Below are 17,075 nucleotides of genomic sequence, written 5' to 3'. Positions count from 1 at the left end.
GCTCTGGATTTAGAGAAAATTGACAAATGATAATGCTTGGTGAAAGTATGTACAGAACTCCAGGTAGCAGCTTCTAGGATGTCCCTGGTAGGGATGCCTCTGAGAATGGCTGTAGAGGTAGATGCAGCCCTAGCGGAGTGAGGTCTGATCCCCTGGACGGTAGGTTTACCACGGTGCTTATAGCAGAAATGAATGCAATGGCTTATCCATTTAGAAATGGTTTGGTTTGAAACAGCCTTCCCCGCTGCCCCTGCTGCAAATGCCACCAGCAGTTGTGTTCAGATTTCCTTTGAGGTTTAGTCCTGTCCAAGTAGGATCTAAGAAATGCAGTATCCGTTCCCCTTTATTCTGTGGATTGGGAAAGAAGGTTGACAAATGAATGGACTGATTAAGAGCCACACTGGATACCACCTTGGGCATGAAGGATGGATGCGTTCTGAGGGACACCCTGTCCGCTTGAAAGATGGTGATGGGCTCCACTGCCATAAAGGCCTGTAATTCAGATACCCTTCTAGCTGAAGTGATTGTTAAAAGGAAAGCTGTTTTCCAAGAAATAAATTTTAAGAATGCAGTAGCAGCTGGCTCGAAAGAAGGTAGAGCGAGTTTCTCCATGACAAAGTTAAGGTCCCAGGCTGGGGTTGGAGCTCTCCTTGGTGGTCTCAAATTTTTGGCCCCTCTGAGGAACTGCTTGAGCAGTGGATGAGACAAGAGGGGAGGTTCTGTGTTATAATGATCTGAAATGGCTGAGGCGTGGATTTTAATGAAGGAAAAAGACAGGCCCTTGTGAAGCATCTCAGTTAAGTATTGTAAAATTTGAAGTAAATTGGGGGCTGCTGTGCTCATCCCTTGAGACTGGTTCCAGGTAACAGAATCTTTTCCATTTTTCAGCATAAAATTTTCTAGTACTAGGCCTCCTTGCCTCTAAAATGATATCCATCACAGGTTTGCTGAGGGATGGTAAAGGAGAGATTAAGTAATTAGCCAGGCTGCAAGGTTCAGTGTTAGAAGCTGAGGGTGCAGAATCTGGTTCTCCTGCTGAGACAGCAGGGAAGGAGTCTGAGGCAGGTGCCATGGAGATAACCATGACACACTGCGCAGGAGGGGGCACCAGTGTTGGAGCGGCCAGTCTGGAGAAATCAAAATCATCCTTGGTTTGCCCTGTTTGATTTTTAGTTGTACTTTGGAGAGCAGAGGCAGAGGGGGGGAAGGCATAGACTGATAGTTTTTTCCAGCTGAAGGACAGAAGCATCCACTTTCCAGGCTTGTTTGTGGGGAGTCCTTGTGCAAAATTTGTCCAATTGGTAGATCTGGGGAGAGGCAAACAGGTCTATATCTGGGGTCCCCCATTTGCTGGTCAACATGTTGAAAATCCATGGTTCCAGTTTCCCCTCGTGTGGGTCCATGAGGTTTCTGCTTAGTCAGTCTGCCAGTGTATTTAATTTTCCTGGCAGGAATTTAGCTTGTAGGTGCAGTTGATAGCTCAAGGCTGTGTTCCACAATTCGACGGCTAGTCTGCAGAGGGGGTAAGAATGTGGACCCCCCCTGCTTGTTTATGTACCACATAACAGTGGCATTGTCCGTCTTTACCATTAGTTGTCCTAGAAGAATGTTTTTTTTTCATAGATTTTCATAGAATGGTACTAAGCTAACTGCCCTTGCGAGCCATTTTAAGCCTAGCCAATTATCCTTAGTGAGACTCAAACCCTGCACCTTGTGTTTGTAAGGCAAACACCTTAACCATTAGGCCACCTTCCCAACCCCCTTGTGGTCCTTGAAGGCTGTCAGAGCATTCTGTACAGCTAACATTTCTTTTTCATTGATATGCAGGTGCATTTGACTTGGGATCCATTTGCCCTGAATGCACTTCCCTGCCAGGTGAGCCCCCCCATGCATAGTCTGATGCGTCTGTTGTTAGGGTTTGGGCGGCAGGGTGGTGTGAAATGTAGTCCCTTGTTTTGGTGGCAGGCCTCTGCTTACCAAAGGAACTCTAGTCGTAGGCAAGGTATGACAGGAATCATTGTTTCTAGGTCTTGAGAATGTTGACATCATAGGCTTTTTAGATACCACTGTAGTTTCCTCATATGCAGTCTTGCATATGGAATTAGAAGAATGCAGGAGGCCATGAACCTCAAGGCTTGCAGTATTTGCCTTGCAGATAGCAGGGTTTTTGTGGCCACTTGTTTGAAGTAGGTTGTCAAATTAGTTTCTCTGGCGTGAGGTAAGTCATCTGGGAAGTTGCATTCAAGCTTCCTCCCAGGAATATAATTTGTTGACAGGGTACCAGGTGTGATTTCTTTTCATTTTTGGTGTACCCCAGACAAGTCAGAACCCTTTTCACAAAGGCCAGATTATTCAAAAGTATGTCCTGGCTTTCTGCCCGAATTAGACAATCGTCCAGGTATGGGTATATTTGAATATTTCTTTGCCTGTAAAATGCAGTAACTGGAGCTAGGCACTTTGTGAATACCCTGGGCGCAGTAGATAAGCCAAAGGGCAGTGCACAGAACTGATAGTGCGTGTAGCCTACTTTGAAGCGTAGGTATCTTCTGCAAGATTCCCTGATTGGGATGTGCAGGTATGCTTCTTTTAAATCTAGTGTTGCCAACCAGGCATCTTTGCCTAGCATAGGAATTAATTGGTGAAGAGTCAGCATCTTGAATTTTGGAATCTTCAAAAAGGTGTTTACAGTAGACAGGTCCAGAATACGACATCATGAATTGTCTTTTCTGGATACCAGGAAAATTCTCAAGTAGAAACCTTGTCCCTTTTCCTCTTCTAGTACCAGTTGAATAGCCCCCATGCTTAAGAGAAAGAAAGTATTTGTTTTTGGGCCTCTACCCACTGATTTGGGGGGTAAGTCTGGCCACCCACTTGGTTTTGGCAATGTGTGGAAGTGAAATCTGTATCCCTGGGACACTATATTGAAAACCCATTTGTCCTGGGTAATGAGTTCCCAAATCTTTGCATGAAGAGCAATCTTTCCCCCCAAAGGGGCAGTCAGTTGACAAGTACTTGGAAATTTTAAAAGAAAGTCATTGAGACAGTTTACCATTGGGGGAGTCTTATTATTCCCAGATTTGGAAGCGGAGGCTCCCCACTGCTTAGTTCTGTGTGTCCCCTGGGACTGAAACCTGGGTTTTTTGCTGTGTCTGGGTTTGGCTTGAGAAGACCTGGAAGGGGCTGGAAAGGACCAATTCTTAGTGGGCCAGTGCCTACTAAATCTAGGAGGCTAAACTTGTAAAAAATCTTTAACAGTTTGCATAGATTTAGCTTTATCTTCCATCTTTTTAAGAACTTTCTCAGCCTTGTAGCCAAACAGGTAGTCCTGATTTAAAGGAGCATCCAGCAATTTAGCTTTAACATGATCAGGCAAAGACTGCTCCTTAAGCCAAGCATGCTTTCTGAGCACAGACCCAGTAACAGCAGCCCTACAAGAGACCTCTAATGAATCAAAAGCACATTGCAAAGTATGTTTTCCAACTTGTTCAGCAGAATGCATTAAATCCTGTAATTCTTTATTTTCCACACAGTCAGGAATCAACATCATTTTTCTGTTTATGCAGTCCAATAACATGTTGCTGATATTTTAACATATGAAACTGGCAGTTTAAAGCCCTAATGGCCAAGGTTGTAGAAGTGTAAACATTCTTACCCCATCTATCCAACGCCCTGGAGTCTCTATCAGAAGGGGTAGGATTTTTAGCAGTAGAAGCCTAAATGCCCTTGGGCCCCTGTGAAATAGTCTCTGGATCTGCAATAGGATTTTTGAAAAGGAACTTGTGGGACTCAGGGACCCTATAGTATCTGTCAGGTTTTCTGGGAGCAGGAGGCAGGGAATCAGGGGCCAAACTATATTCCGAAAAAGCATCATCAATAATGTCTAGTACAGGAGGAATAGCTAGAGGCCTATGCTGAGGTAGGAGAAGGAAATTCCTAAGCCTCTTTTTTGAATCAGAAAAATCCTGGCTTTCCCAGTGGAAATGCTCCCTTAGAGTATGTAAGGTTTCCCCAAAAGAAAAATCCTCAGGAGGGGAAGCAGAGGGAATGGAATCCTCTGCATCAGAATCTTCATAAGTAGATAAGGGCAAATCCAGATCATCAGAAGAATCAGAAAAAACAGAATCCTGATCAGAAGATTCATAATCAACTTCAGTCCTACGCCTCTTAGAAGGGGGGGGGGTGGCTACCCCTGATTAGAGTTATTAGATCTTGAGCCATTCTTATCATCTGTTTTTAGGCATAGAGGCCCGAGCATGTGGCCTGGGCATCGGTTTTTTAGACATGGATCGAGATTTAGGCCTAAGTAAAGAAGGAGGCGTCAGTTTAATATGCAAGTCCGTAGGCCTGAATACACCCTCAGAAGCCGTTGCCTGCACAGCGGCTCTGGACCCATCCAAGGTAGAGACATCCGCGGGTTCCATAGTTGAAGCATCTCGCAGCATACTGGCTCCGAATGGGTCTCAGCAGAGGCCTGCAAATCAGAAGTAGTGGGTATCAGGGGCTGTGAAAGCACCTCACTGAGTACTGGCGAACTGGCAACTGGCTTAGGACAAGCATCGTTGACAGTTTTGGACCTTAGCGGCCTGTCTCTGTCTTTATCTTTGTGTTTTTTCGGAATCCCGGTAGTCGGATGGCTAACCGACGACATTTCTGGATAATTAAACCGAGAACCAAAATATTTAGAGGCGAAAATATACCAACGACAGATAGTGCGCTGACTAAATAAAGCACAAAACCAACAACAAGGTACATCGTGTTCAGGGCCTAGGCAAGGAATACAGTACGAATGAAAATCTTTATGAGATATTTGCTTTCCACAAGTAATTCAATTATTAACTTTTACTGACATCAGTAAGGAGCAAGAACAAGTTTCCCCAATGGGGTACTTAGCTTTAGTTGAAGACTTTGGTTCTGAAACTCAAAAACGAAAATTTCAGGAGTCGGACGAACGGCACTTGCAAACTGCTTCTGCTTCGGGCACCGCAGAAGAAAGACTGATGTAATGGTGTCAGTTGCATGTTTTATACCCCTGATGTCATGGAAGAAGGGACAGCAACTGACGCAGGACCCAAGACTTTATTAATCAGGCCGACTGAGGGCTACCTGCAAGCAGATAACCCAAATGTAATGACTGCAACAGTGAAACAGAAGAACATTAGTCCGTTAAAACAAACTCCTAGCCTTAAAATAACTTTCCAATCTAGAGACTGTTATCAAACAATTTTTAAAAAGGAAAAATTTTCTCCAAAGGGAACTTATCTGCCTGGCAAAGAATCAGCACAAGCAGACCACTGATCCTCAAAAACCTCAGAATAGTGTACCCTTAGGAAGCAGGAAAGCTCTGGAGGGCTTGGCATCCAAATCTGTCTTTTTAGTCAGCTCAGCTTAAGGTGGAAGGTGCCCTGAAGCTTTGGAAGCTAGTCAGCCGTTATATCCTTGCAGGATACAACCCATATAGCTTAGGCTAGTGCAGCAATGATTAATATGAAGAACATATACACAGATTCATGTAAGTAAACACAATATCAACCACATCTCATTAAAAGAATGTCTTTCCTACACTTACGCCCAACTGACGACTCTTCTGAAATACTGGCTGTCCCACCTAACAGCTTGTACCTGGGGCAGCTACTCCCTTCTCTGATCCAAACTATTGTCTTGCTTTACATTCTCTATACCAAAGTGATGCTGAAAACCTCAGTACATTCCGCATTACTTTTGCCTCCACAATGATTACCACAGGCAGCTGTCTTTAGACTTTCAACATACTTATAATGTACAACTTATTTTATTAATGGATTTTTTATAAACACCTTATTTAAATTATCTCTTAAGACATAGGCAAACATACATTAACAAAAAAGGAAACAAACCATTTTAACATTTTTTCCACTTAAATACATCACATATATGTTCTTTGCTACTAACATCAGTCCAACATTACAAAAAAAACTGCAGAACTCCTGCCTTCCCTTAAACCTCACTCCCCGGTCCTCCTCCTAAACATTATTATGCATATAGTGGTCCTACAATTTTCATTTACTTGTATGTAATTTGCTCCTTCCCTTTTCTAAAGATCCCTCTTCCAGTTCTTTTCTCTCTCTTATAATATTGAACACCGCAACACAACAAATACAGTTGGTGTAGACTTTGACTTCCATCTTCTAATAATTGCTTTTTTTGGTAGCCAACAGAATTAAGCTTAATAAGACATTATTATGTCTAGGCAATTCAGATCCTGTATTCCAGCTCAGTAGAATAATTTCCTTACACCATTTGCTCACCCAATATTTCAGACACAGTACCCTGTAGGAAATTTTCAAAATCTGTCAACTCATTACACTTCCAAAACATATGTTCCCAGTCACCTATTTCTTCCCCATCACACCTCCAACATTTGCCATCTACCCAAATAAAAATTAATCTATTTTAAGTCTGCTTGGGGTATACAAGTACCTATGCAAACACTTCCAAGCAAAGACACTAAAACTTCTGGATTTGGTTGCATACTTGGGAGCCATAAATATGTCTTCCCATTGTTTTCTTGTAAATTGTTTTTTCAGTTTCTCTTCCCTAGCCTTTTTAATCACCTGACTGATTCTTACATAGTTATCATGTAATGTTTTATATGTCCTACTAAATATCACATTTTTAACAACTGCTTCTGTTCTAAGTTCAACTAAAAACTCTACCACGGCAGGTCTCTTACTTAACATCCCCTTTTCTTTCTCTTTGCTTGTAGTCTAAGATCAAGCCCTGGTAGGGAAGACAATCCAAATGTCTTCTTGGCCTCATCCCAGTCTATTACCATTCCTGCTTCCACCCTCATAGGTTCATAGGTATGGACTAGGCTATTGGCCCTAGGGCCTATATAAGCCTAGCCAAAAAGGTACCCTGGCTTTCGCCACCCAAGAAATTTATCCTCCTATGCCCCTTAAACCTGCCCCTTCCCTTTAAACTAAAACTTTGTTGAAGCACCTTTTGATTTAATTACAGCATTCAGTCTTCTTGGGTACACATCTGGCATCAATTAAAGAGACTCTGATTAACCCCAAATAAAGTTTGGCTGTCCTAGTAGGATTTTCCTGACAGTTACTCAGTTGCCTGCTACAGCAAAAGCCATGGTTCACAGAGAGCTTACAAAGCATCAAAGGGATCTCGTTGTTGAAAGGTATCAGTTAGGAGAAGGGTACAAAAAAATTCTACAGCATTGAATATACCATGTAACACAGTGAAGACAGTCATCAAAAAGTGGAGAAAATATGGGACAACAGTGGTGTTGCAAAGAACTGGACATCCATCCAAAATTAATGAAAAGACCAGATGAAAACTGGTCAGGGAGGCTGCCAAGAGACCTACAGCAACACTGAAGGAGCTGCAGGAATTTCTGGCAAGTACTGGTTTTGTACTACATGTGACAACAATCTCCCGAAGTCTCCATATGTCTGGACTATGGCATTGGGTTGCAAAATGGAAGCCTTTTCTTACACAGAAAAACATCCATGCCCAGCTAAAATTTGCAAAACAAAAGAAGTCTCCCAAAAGCATGTGGGAGAATGTGTTATGGTTTGATGAGACCAAGGTTGAACTTTTTGGCCACAATTCCAAAAGGCATGTTTGGCGCAAAAAAAACACTTTGCATCACCAAAAGAACACCATCCCCATGGTGAAGCATGGTGGTGGCAGTATCATGCTTTGGGGTTGCTTTTCTTCAGCTGAAACTGGGGCTTTAGTCAAGGTGGAGGGAATTATGAACAGTTCCAAATACCAGTCACTTTTGGCCCAAAACATTCAGGCGTCTGTCTGCTAGAAAGCTGAAGATTAACAGTAATGTCACCTTTCAACACGACAATGACCCCAAGCATACATCCAAATAAACAAAATAGCTTCACCAGAAGAAACTTTAAGTTTTGGAATGGCCCAGTCAGAGCCCAGACCTAAATCCAATAGAAAATTTGTGGGGTGACCTAAAGAGGGCTGTGCACAAGAGATGCCCTTGCAATCTGACAGATTTGGAATGCTTTTGCAAGAAAGAGTGGGAAAATATTGCCAAGTCAAGATGTGCCATGCTGATAGACTCCTACCCATGAAGACTGAATGCTGTAATTATATCAAAAGGTGCTTCAACGGTATTAGTTTAAGGGTGTGCACACTTATGCAACCAGCTTATTGTACGTTTTTTATTTTTTTTCCCCTAACAGATTTGTTTGTTTTTCAGTTGAATTGTACAGGTTATAGGTCACATAAAAGGTGGGAAAAGTTTTGAAATGATTTATTGTGGTCTCATTTTTTTATATCACCAAAACCTAGCATTTTAACAGGGGTGTGTACACTTTTTTATATCCACTGTATATATTTAAATATAATTTCAGTAAACCCTGTCAAATGTGCCTTTAGTCAACAAAGTTCACTGCTAAGTTTTGCATCTGAAAGCACTTATTGCTGTGTGCTGGAAATGTCAAAGGTAGAAGCATCAATTGCTCTTGTGCTGTGTGACGGCTAAGTAGGGGCTTGTTCTAATGCTGAAACTATGGGGTATACCAACATGCTTAGCATTAATGGTGATAGTGTGTGCACAAATGCTTGTGGATTAGGGTTTGAACGAGGGCTTGGTAAACAGAGATGGTTCTGTGTGTGTCTACACGTTTATGAAATGATGTGTGTGTGTGTGTGTGTGTGTGTGTGTGTGTGTGTGTGTGTGTGCGTGCACATGCGTGCAAGTGTTTGCAAGTTAGGGTTAGAGGAAGGCTAGATAAAATGATAGACAGTGTTGTGTGTGTTGCTGCACGTGAAGCATGTTTGTGAAGGTATTGTATAGTGGGCTGTGAAGGAAGGGTTTCTCATAAGTTAATGTGCATTGTTTGGGTTAAGAGCAGTGGCAGGGTTTGGTTCCAAGAAAAATAATTGCAGTTCAAATAGAGCTGGAGTCAAAATACTGAAAAGAAAACATCAACTAATGATCTATCAAAAAAAATTATGGGAGGAAATCTCCCTTGCATTCCCCAATGTAGCTGCCATCCACACCTCCTGCTACTTACATATACCAAATTGGAGGCTGTACAACAGTAAAGGAAAGCCCCCCAGCCCCCCCCCCCCTGACCTGTACTACACTGAGATCACATAAACTGGTTCAGTTAAAAAAAAAAAAAAAAAAAAAGCTCCAAAAGCAACTAGTAAATCACAACCTTCCTCAAAGACAACCCCCCCCAACTACCTCAACACCACTCCTGCACACTTAACCCCTACTACAATAAAAAATAAAACAAAACCACAGCCAATAAAACAGGATTAATTGTAAAAACACTAGTCTTATTTAATTCAGTTAAGAAGCACATAAAACAATGTGGATACGATTAGCACACAAGTGAAGTCGTGGTGTGGACCACAAAAGGACAGCATGTGTGTCTATATGTAAATATATGGATTCACTTCAGAATCTCTAAAGCCCAAAATATTGAATTTCAAAACACTGAGACCAAAATCTCAAGCTTAAAATGTTGAAAACTCAAAACACTGAATCCCATAATATCGAAAAAAAAAAAAAACACAGGACACCAACACTTACAATATTCCAGCACAACTACATACAGAAAAAAATAAAAGGCAAACCATATTACACTTCTCCAAATATAAATGGGGGGGAAGCCCTCCTCACCCCTAACATCCACTGCTACTTAAATATTTCAACTCCAGCATCGCACTTCACTACACTAAGATGAGTTATGTTGTAGTATAGCAAGTTAGAAGGGAACATGACTCTTCTCTTTCGGCTTTTCCCGGTTAAGGGTCGCCACAGCAGAACTCCGGTCTGCTAATGATTGGCAGTATATTTTTACGTGCTGGCTTGCCGGGCCTAATGCACAACCTTCAATGAAGGAACGCTCATTCACGCATGTCGACACACAGAAGATGCTCCAACTGAGAATTGAACGTGCAATGTCTAACTGTGAGGCGACAACGCTACCGCAGCATCACCACCACCACAGTTAGAAGGGAACATGACTAAGGTTACAAAAGGCAGTCATGAAGCACGTAATGGTATGTTTGCCATTTTGTTCTGTGTAGTGCGATCTAGGAGTTGATATATTTAATTAGCAGGGGGTGCAGGAGGGCTTGCCCCGCTGCTTATAGTTGAAGTGTAATACATTTCTGTATGTAATTGTGCTGGAATATAAGTGTTGTTGTCCTGTGTCAACACACTACTAAGCATGTACTGAGAATGAATCTCAGTGCATGCAGAACTTTTAAACAAAAGAAAACTTTGACTCTTCACACTCCCTGATAATTATATATAATTATATACACCAACTCCGAGATCACACAGTTCTCGTAGAAAGGGCAAATGCACCAACATGGGCAATAGTCTGATCTGCTACTTTTGCCAACAGGTGTCAACCGTCTGTTTAGTCGATCAAGCTGTGTTGACTAAACAGATATTGACCAAAGTGGCAGAATGCACATATATATAAAATGTGTTTATTTGTGTGTGTGTGTGTGTGTGTGTGTGTGTGTGTGTGTGTGTGTCTAACTAATACAAACACACACGTGTGCACAAGTCTGAGATACTGGTAAAAGAATCCCAATCACACAGGTTAAATAAAATCCCTTCCAGGACTACTTTTAAACATATGCCCTTTCAGTGCTGAGACAAACTTTGCTCCCTCTATTTTGAGATCAATGTAGTCAGCCTTATTTTGTCTTATTTTTCAGGGTAAATTTTAGTTTGCACTTTTTTCACTAAGACAGTTGATAGTTTACTGATTCTAGTTGTACAAAGACGTAATGAACAACAGTGACCTGTTCATCTTACCGTGCATGTAGCCTGGGTTAAGGGCTTGCATCCTTTTCGATGAACACCAGACGTTGCATCTGACCTTTCAGAATAACAAAAAGCAAAAAAGAAAAGCACAGCCCATTATAGAAATTCGACAGGTATAACTCTCTATTATTTGGTTATGTTCTGCTTCAGAATGTGATGTTTACCTGTTTTGAAACCAGGAAAGGACTCCATTATCCAGTATAACCCAGCAGAGTTTCCAGCCAAAAAATCGTGAACTCTACGAAAAAAGATACAATAAAAATATAGTCAAAGCAGTCGCCTTAACATGAACACAAAACAAATTCATATTGATTTAGACAACCTATTTTATGTTAAGGAGTATCCCCTGCTGAAAGATGTGCAGGTAACCTAGGTAAGCTGTTTAGTGTGGGTCAAGGGTTTCAATGACCATGTTCAGATGATGCCACCATATTAGATATATTTTTTTTGTAAAAATGAGGCACAAGATATTTGATTCCACTGGCTTGAGGAGATAGAAGGAACTGTATATGTTGTACTTCACTGTCCCCTTGCAATGATGCACTTGAATGAGGAAGCTACAGATGTAGTTTGGCCTGTGGTGGCAAGAAACTGCTTACCTGGTGTGCAGTCCTGAATGCATCTTAAACGTTGAAAGGCCAGTCTTACCTCTGCATTACTGTGTTAACAGCATGGACACACTTAAGATTAATGTATTCTCTAACCAAATAAAAAGGTAAAAAGAGCCTGCAGGTGATAATTTTCACTCAGGTATGGTAAAATTAAATATAAACTTTAAGATAATTTGGCCTTCTCACAGTAAAGAAAATGGAAAAAAAATACTTTTCCTTACCAATGCCTTCTCAGCATAACTATGGGACAGGGAAGCCTATGTAAATAACCTGCACACTTGTTACTCTGGATTACATTAAAATGGTAATCTCAGAGGCAGTACTGGCTGTCTGCAGATTACCACTTACTATATGGAACTGACAAACAGTTTTTCATCTTAAACTCTGTTGAAGGATGCTGCAGCGAGTTTTGTGAATGGTAAGAAAGAAGGTTAAAGCATTACCTCTGATGCTTAATGGAAGATTGCCATTGCTGCATAATATCTGTAATACATTTAGTTCAAGAAACTTGCTTGTTAATTTGCTAGTATAGATAGCTCGCTTGCTTATAATTTATTTCCACTGACTAGACGTAATAACAAATATGCCCACTATCAAAATAAAAATATAAAGAACATTACAGAACTCAACAGCCAGTGTACCTAGACAGGCTGGAATACAACATGAAAGGGCACACACGCCATGCGCTTCCTAAGTGAAAAAGGACTAGGAAACAAAGGGACTAGAAAGTATATCTAGTTAAAAGACTGCAACACAGAATGTCGCAGAAACATTTGGGATTAAGATAAAAGACGGTCCAAGCAATCTAATGACAAAAAAGTACCGATGACTTTCACACCCTTCAGAAATATCTTGAAAAGTAGTGAAATACCTCTACCTGTGCATACAAATATTTAATAAGGGTAGTTATGGGGGTTTGGTCCTACTGATGAACTTTTTTTTTTATAGCATTCCCTTCCTGACTGTGAGTCAAAGTTGTTTTAATGCATCTGATGCAGTGTGGTATCCATTTTAAGCCTCTGTCACCTCAATCTACTTAATTATGCTACTATAAATGGTATTGCCTCTCCTCCAGCTGGGTTACTAGCCTTTCTCTTTCGCTAAGCTAGTGAAGCGACAGCATGGGAAGTGAGCAGGCCAGAGAGAGTGTATAGTAGCTATGCAAAGGTGTCTACTACAGTAATGGTGGTGCTACCCCTCATACACTGGTATTCCATTTTACAGGGCACTGCTTTTAACTTGGCATGGTTTAGGGAGTATTCCCACCTACACCTGGCCTGAGTCTCCAATGAGGACTCCAAAGAGGCTCTCACACACAGTACATCCCTTACCTCTCCCCAGAATGGTGACAAAACAGGCAGAGCATCAGCTTTTCTCTCTCCTTCCATGCTGGCTTGTGGAACCACCCAAGTCACTAACTGCACCAGGGCCATCTCCATCATAGTCAAGACTTTATCAGTCGACCCCAAAAGAGCTGGTTTATGACACTGTTTTGGTGAAGCTTGTCTTGCTGTGCTGCGGTTTTCATTCTACTTTTGTATTAGTGATGTGTTACACTGTTGCTCTGCCTGCCAGTGCATATGTTTTGGTTTCCTTGAGTATTCTGCATCCGAGTCCTGTGTGTGTGTGTGTGTATGGAATAGGCTACCAAATTACATTAAAGAAAGTATTAGTTTAGATATTTTTTAAGAACAGCATGGTTAGTTATTATGAGAAGGGCATTAATTAAATATTTGTATGCATGTCTAATGTCAGAAACTGTTTGAGTTTTTTGGAATGTGCATTAATATATACACATATATGTGTGTGTGTGCGCACACGTGCGTGTGTCTATATATATGTGTGTGTGTGTGTGTGTGTGTGTGTGTGTGTAATGTTCATTTTATACTAGAATTGCTAATCACCTTTCACCATTTACGCTGTTCACATGACTGCTGTGGAACTGGGCTTCTCATCTAACATACTGTTTTCCTTGAGTTTTTCCATATGGACACCAAAGCTTTCTCTTACCTATTAATGGGTGATTGGAAGGGATTACCCTTTAAAACAAGTGTGTTTATGTGGGCTGCTGATCCCAGACTAACTAAGATTTCTACTGAAGGTTTAAATACCCAGTAAGCATTTGTGTGATAATTCAAAAAGATAAATATTGCACATTCACTAATAGAACCCACATACTAATAATAACCACAAATTTCCACTCTCCCTGTGAAAAAATGCAGTGATGGTGAACTTTGTGTGCCAGGAGCTTTTGCCACACCAATCCCAAGTTAATTCAGTGCACTTCAAATGAGCAATGTATGCAAAAGCAGTGTATTTGGTAACTCGGGTGTTGGTGATCACTGACATGTCACCCAAAACGTTGTGGCGTGTGTCATCTTTGACGTGTGTCACAGGTTCACCATCACTACATTAGAAGGTGCCTACTACTTGAAGCCCTACTGAATTTAAGGCTCTGTAGTAACATATCCATTGCCATACTGGACTCACAATTGCAGTTTAAGCATACATCAGTCATGTACAAAAAATAAGGATCCGTTGTACAATGAAACATTAAAAAATGCAAGATATATATATATATATATATATATATATATATATATATATATATATATATATATATATATATATATATATAGACACACGCACGTGTGCGCACACACACACATATATGTGTATATATTAATGCACATTCCAAACTCAAACAATTTCTGACATTAGACATGCATACAAATATTTCATTAATGCCCTTCCCATAATAACTAACCATGCTGTTCTTAAAAAATATCTAAACTAGTACTTTCTTTAATGTAATTTGGTAGCCTATTCCATGCATCAGCTGCTCTCTCAGACAGCCAATTAAGCACACTTCTCATTCCTACAGAATTTTCTACACATTGTCTGACGATTCCCTACTTCGTTTTGATAACCCTAAACATTCCCAGAAATAGTTCTCTAAATGTCCTGTACATCTGAATAAGATCTCCTCTTAAGTTTCTATAAGAGACACTGTACAACTTCACATATTTTAGTATTTCATAATAACTTATATGTTTACATCCATGGATGCCCTTGGCATATTTCTGCTGTACTCTTTCCAGCTTACTCATGCTTGTGCTCTTATAAGGTTTCCATATTGTTATTCCATACTCAAGTTTAGGTCAGCTGTAACTAATAACCAATGATTTCAACAATTATGATTTCTTAGACTTTATAAATATTTTTATACAACTTGTATTTCTTTAACAACCAGTTGATTGATATGATTAAAAAAACTCAAAGTTGGATCTACCCCGGTGCCCAGGTCCTTATATGAATCTACAGTTTCAGTCACTGTGTGCTCTATTAAATATTCACCTTAAAATGCATGTCTTCCAAATCTCATATGCTTAGTTTTTGATGCATTCCTGTGCCCAAATTATCGATTTAGTCAAGTTCTTTTGCAGACATGCCATATTTGTAACACATGTAATCTGTTTACCCAATGTCAGGTCATCTGCATATAGACTACAGAACACCTCAGATGAAAAAGTAAGGTCTGAAAGGTACAATCTAAACAAGTAAGGGCCTAGGACAGAGCCATGTGGAAAACCCTGATTGGAACCAAGAATTTCACCTGTCCAACTGCTGTATGACACTTGCCATGTCCTATTTGTAAGCCATGCAGCCTTCCATCTTATCAAGAGTACATAGTTACCTAGTTGTTCTAATTTACTGATAAGTGTTTTGTGTATTACCCTATCAAATGCTGAAGTTAAATCTATATAAATTACATCGGAGCACAATTTTTCATTCATAGTTGTTATTATTTTGTCATGGAACATCATGTTACAAGTGGTAATAGATTTCTTTTCAACATATGCATGCTGATATACGGTTTCAAGTCCCAGCCTATCCAATTCTGACAATAACTTATACAATATCACCTTCTCCATTATTTTTCCACAACATGAAAGTAGACTTAATGGTCTCTCTGGGTTTGTCCTACTACCTCTATCCCTTGAAGACAGGTTTAATAAGTGCATGTCTCCAATCTTGAGGAATCTCTCCATATTTATATCACCTAGTAAACAGATATGATGGCATTTAAGTTCTTGCTGAAGTGCTCTTATGTCATTATTACTACTTTCGTCTTCTCCCTGCGCTTTGTTCGGATCCAGTTGGTGCACTTCTTTTTCAACATAATCTAATTTGATTCCAGTTTTTGCGGTTAACTGGATGAAATTAGGACAAATTATTACCACCTTTGTGGAGCCAAACTGTTTTGCATAAGATTTTGTATGTATATCTATGTTTTGGAATCTACACACAGTTTATCAATTTGTATGTCTTTACTCCTTCCACATCTTATCTATAAAAATGGTTTCCTATTATGTTCAATATTTTTATATAAATTTTATTCAGTTTTTTTCTTGATCTTGTCTCACACTGCTTAATTTGTTTGTCCAGCTTGTTTATTTCAGTTTTCAAAGTTGTAGTTCGACCTCTTTTCAATTTCTTATATTTTTTGTGCCTCGCCTTAATCGGGTATCTCATTCTTATGGAAATATATACCTCTGATGTGGTATGCCTAGATCCTGATATTAAACTTTTTTTTTTTTGCACTCAATTTCTCTTTCAAAACTTTCTATATCCCATCTGCACTTTTTCCACTGAACACATCACTCCAGTTAGTTTTACATAGTGACTACTTTCCTTGCATATAATCTGTAATTAATCTTCTGTGCACTGAATAGAGTTCAGTTTTGCAGAATTATCTAGCAACAAATTAACCTTTCTAACCTCACGATCACTGCACATCAGTGGTGGAAAAACATGACCTGAAGTAACAGTAATTCCTTTAGGAACACAAACAATGTCTAATATTTTCTGATCCCGGTAGTTTTTTTTTTTTTTATTTTTTGTTAACATTCTGAAGCAATTCTTGTTCCTGTACATATATTATGAAAGTGTCCTTACTAATGTCAATATTATTCCAATCTGTTTCTGGTAAATTTAAGTCCTGAGCTATTATTCTTCCCTCCTGTGTATTCATGCAAGAAATGTACAAATTCCTCTAGGTCATCAGCAACTGACTTTGGTGGTCTACACAATCCAACAACTGTTATATGTTACAGGGTCATCTTTACTGTCACAGTCACACAATCTATAGTATTGGTGTTATCACTGAACATGTAATAATCACAGGTCTGATCTTAAATTCCTACCATAACACCTCCACCTGACTTTTTTTGTTGGAATGTCTGTTACAGTTAAAACATTTATACCCGGACAGAACTGGTTTCTAATCACTGTTTTTTAATCATGTTTCACAAACAGTAACATCAATTTTGTGGAAATTTAGCAAATTTTCCAAAAAAAAAAATAACTTTATTATTAATGCTCCTAGCATTAACAGCCATCAGAGATGGGTGGGAAATTGGCATAGAGGTTAAGGTGTTTACCTTATAAACACAAGGTCCAGGGTTTGATTCTCACATGGGGTAATTGGCTAGGCTTAAAATGGCCCACAAGGGCAGTTAGACTAGTACTAATCTACGAACCTATCAAATGTTGCTATCTCTGAACTGTTAAATTTTCATCTTGGCAAAAATCCTGTTTAGTGTTTGTCAAATACTGCAAAATTTCTTCTAAAAAAATTCTCT

General features: G+C 39.8%; 1 protein-coding gene across 1 annotated transcript in view; it reads right to left on the bottom strand.

Moving 5' to 3' along the window:
* OSBPL1A (oxysterol binding protein like 1A) overlaps window positions 1–17,075 on the bottom strand; it is a gene marked incomplete in the record, with an annotated part of 2,690,541 nt that overhangs the window by 1,494,592 nt on the left and 1,178,874 nt on the right. The window contains 2 exon segments of the mRNA XM_044065352.1: window positions 10,811–10,874; window positions 10,984–11,057. Coding sequence (XP_043921287.1) covers window positions 10,811–10,874; window positions 10,984–11,057 — 138 coding nt within the window.

Source organism: Protopterus annectens, chromosome 3.part0 (assembly GCF_019279795.1).
Source record: "Protopterus annectens isolate FY-2018-M chromosome 3.part0, PAN1.0, whole genome shotgun sequence".
Lineage (NCBI taxonomy): Eukaryota > Metazoa > Chordata > Ceratodontiformes > Protopteridae > Protopterus > Protopterus annectens.
The sequence above is the reverse complement of the archived record's forward strand: the minus strand, read 5'-3'. Positions and strand labels throughout refer to the sequence as shown.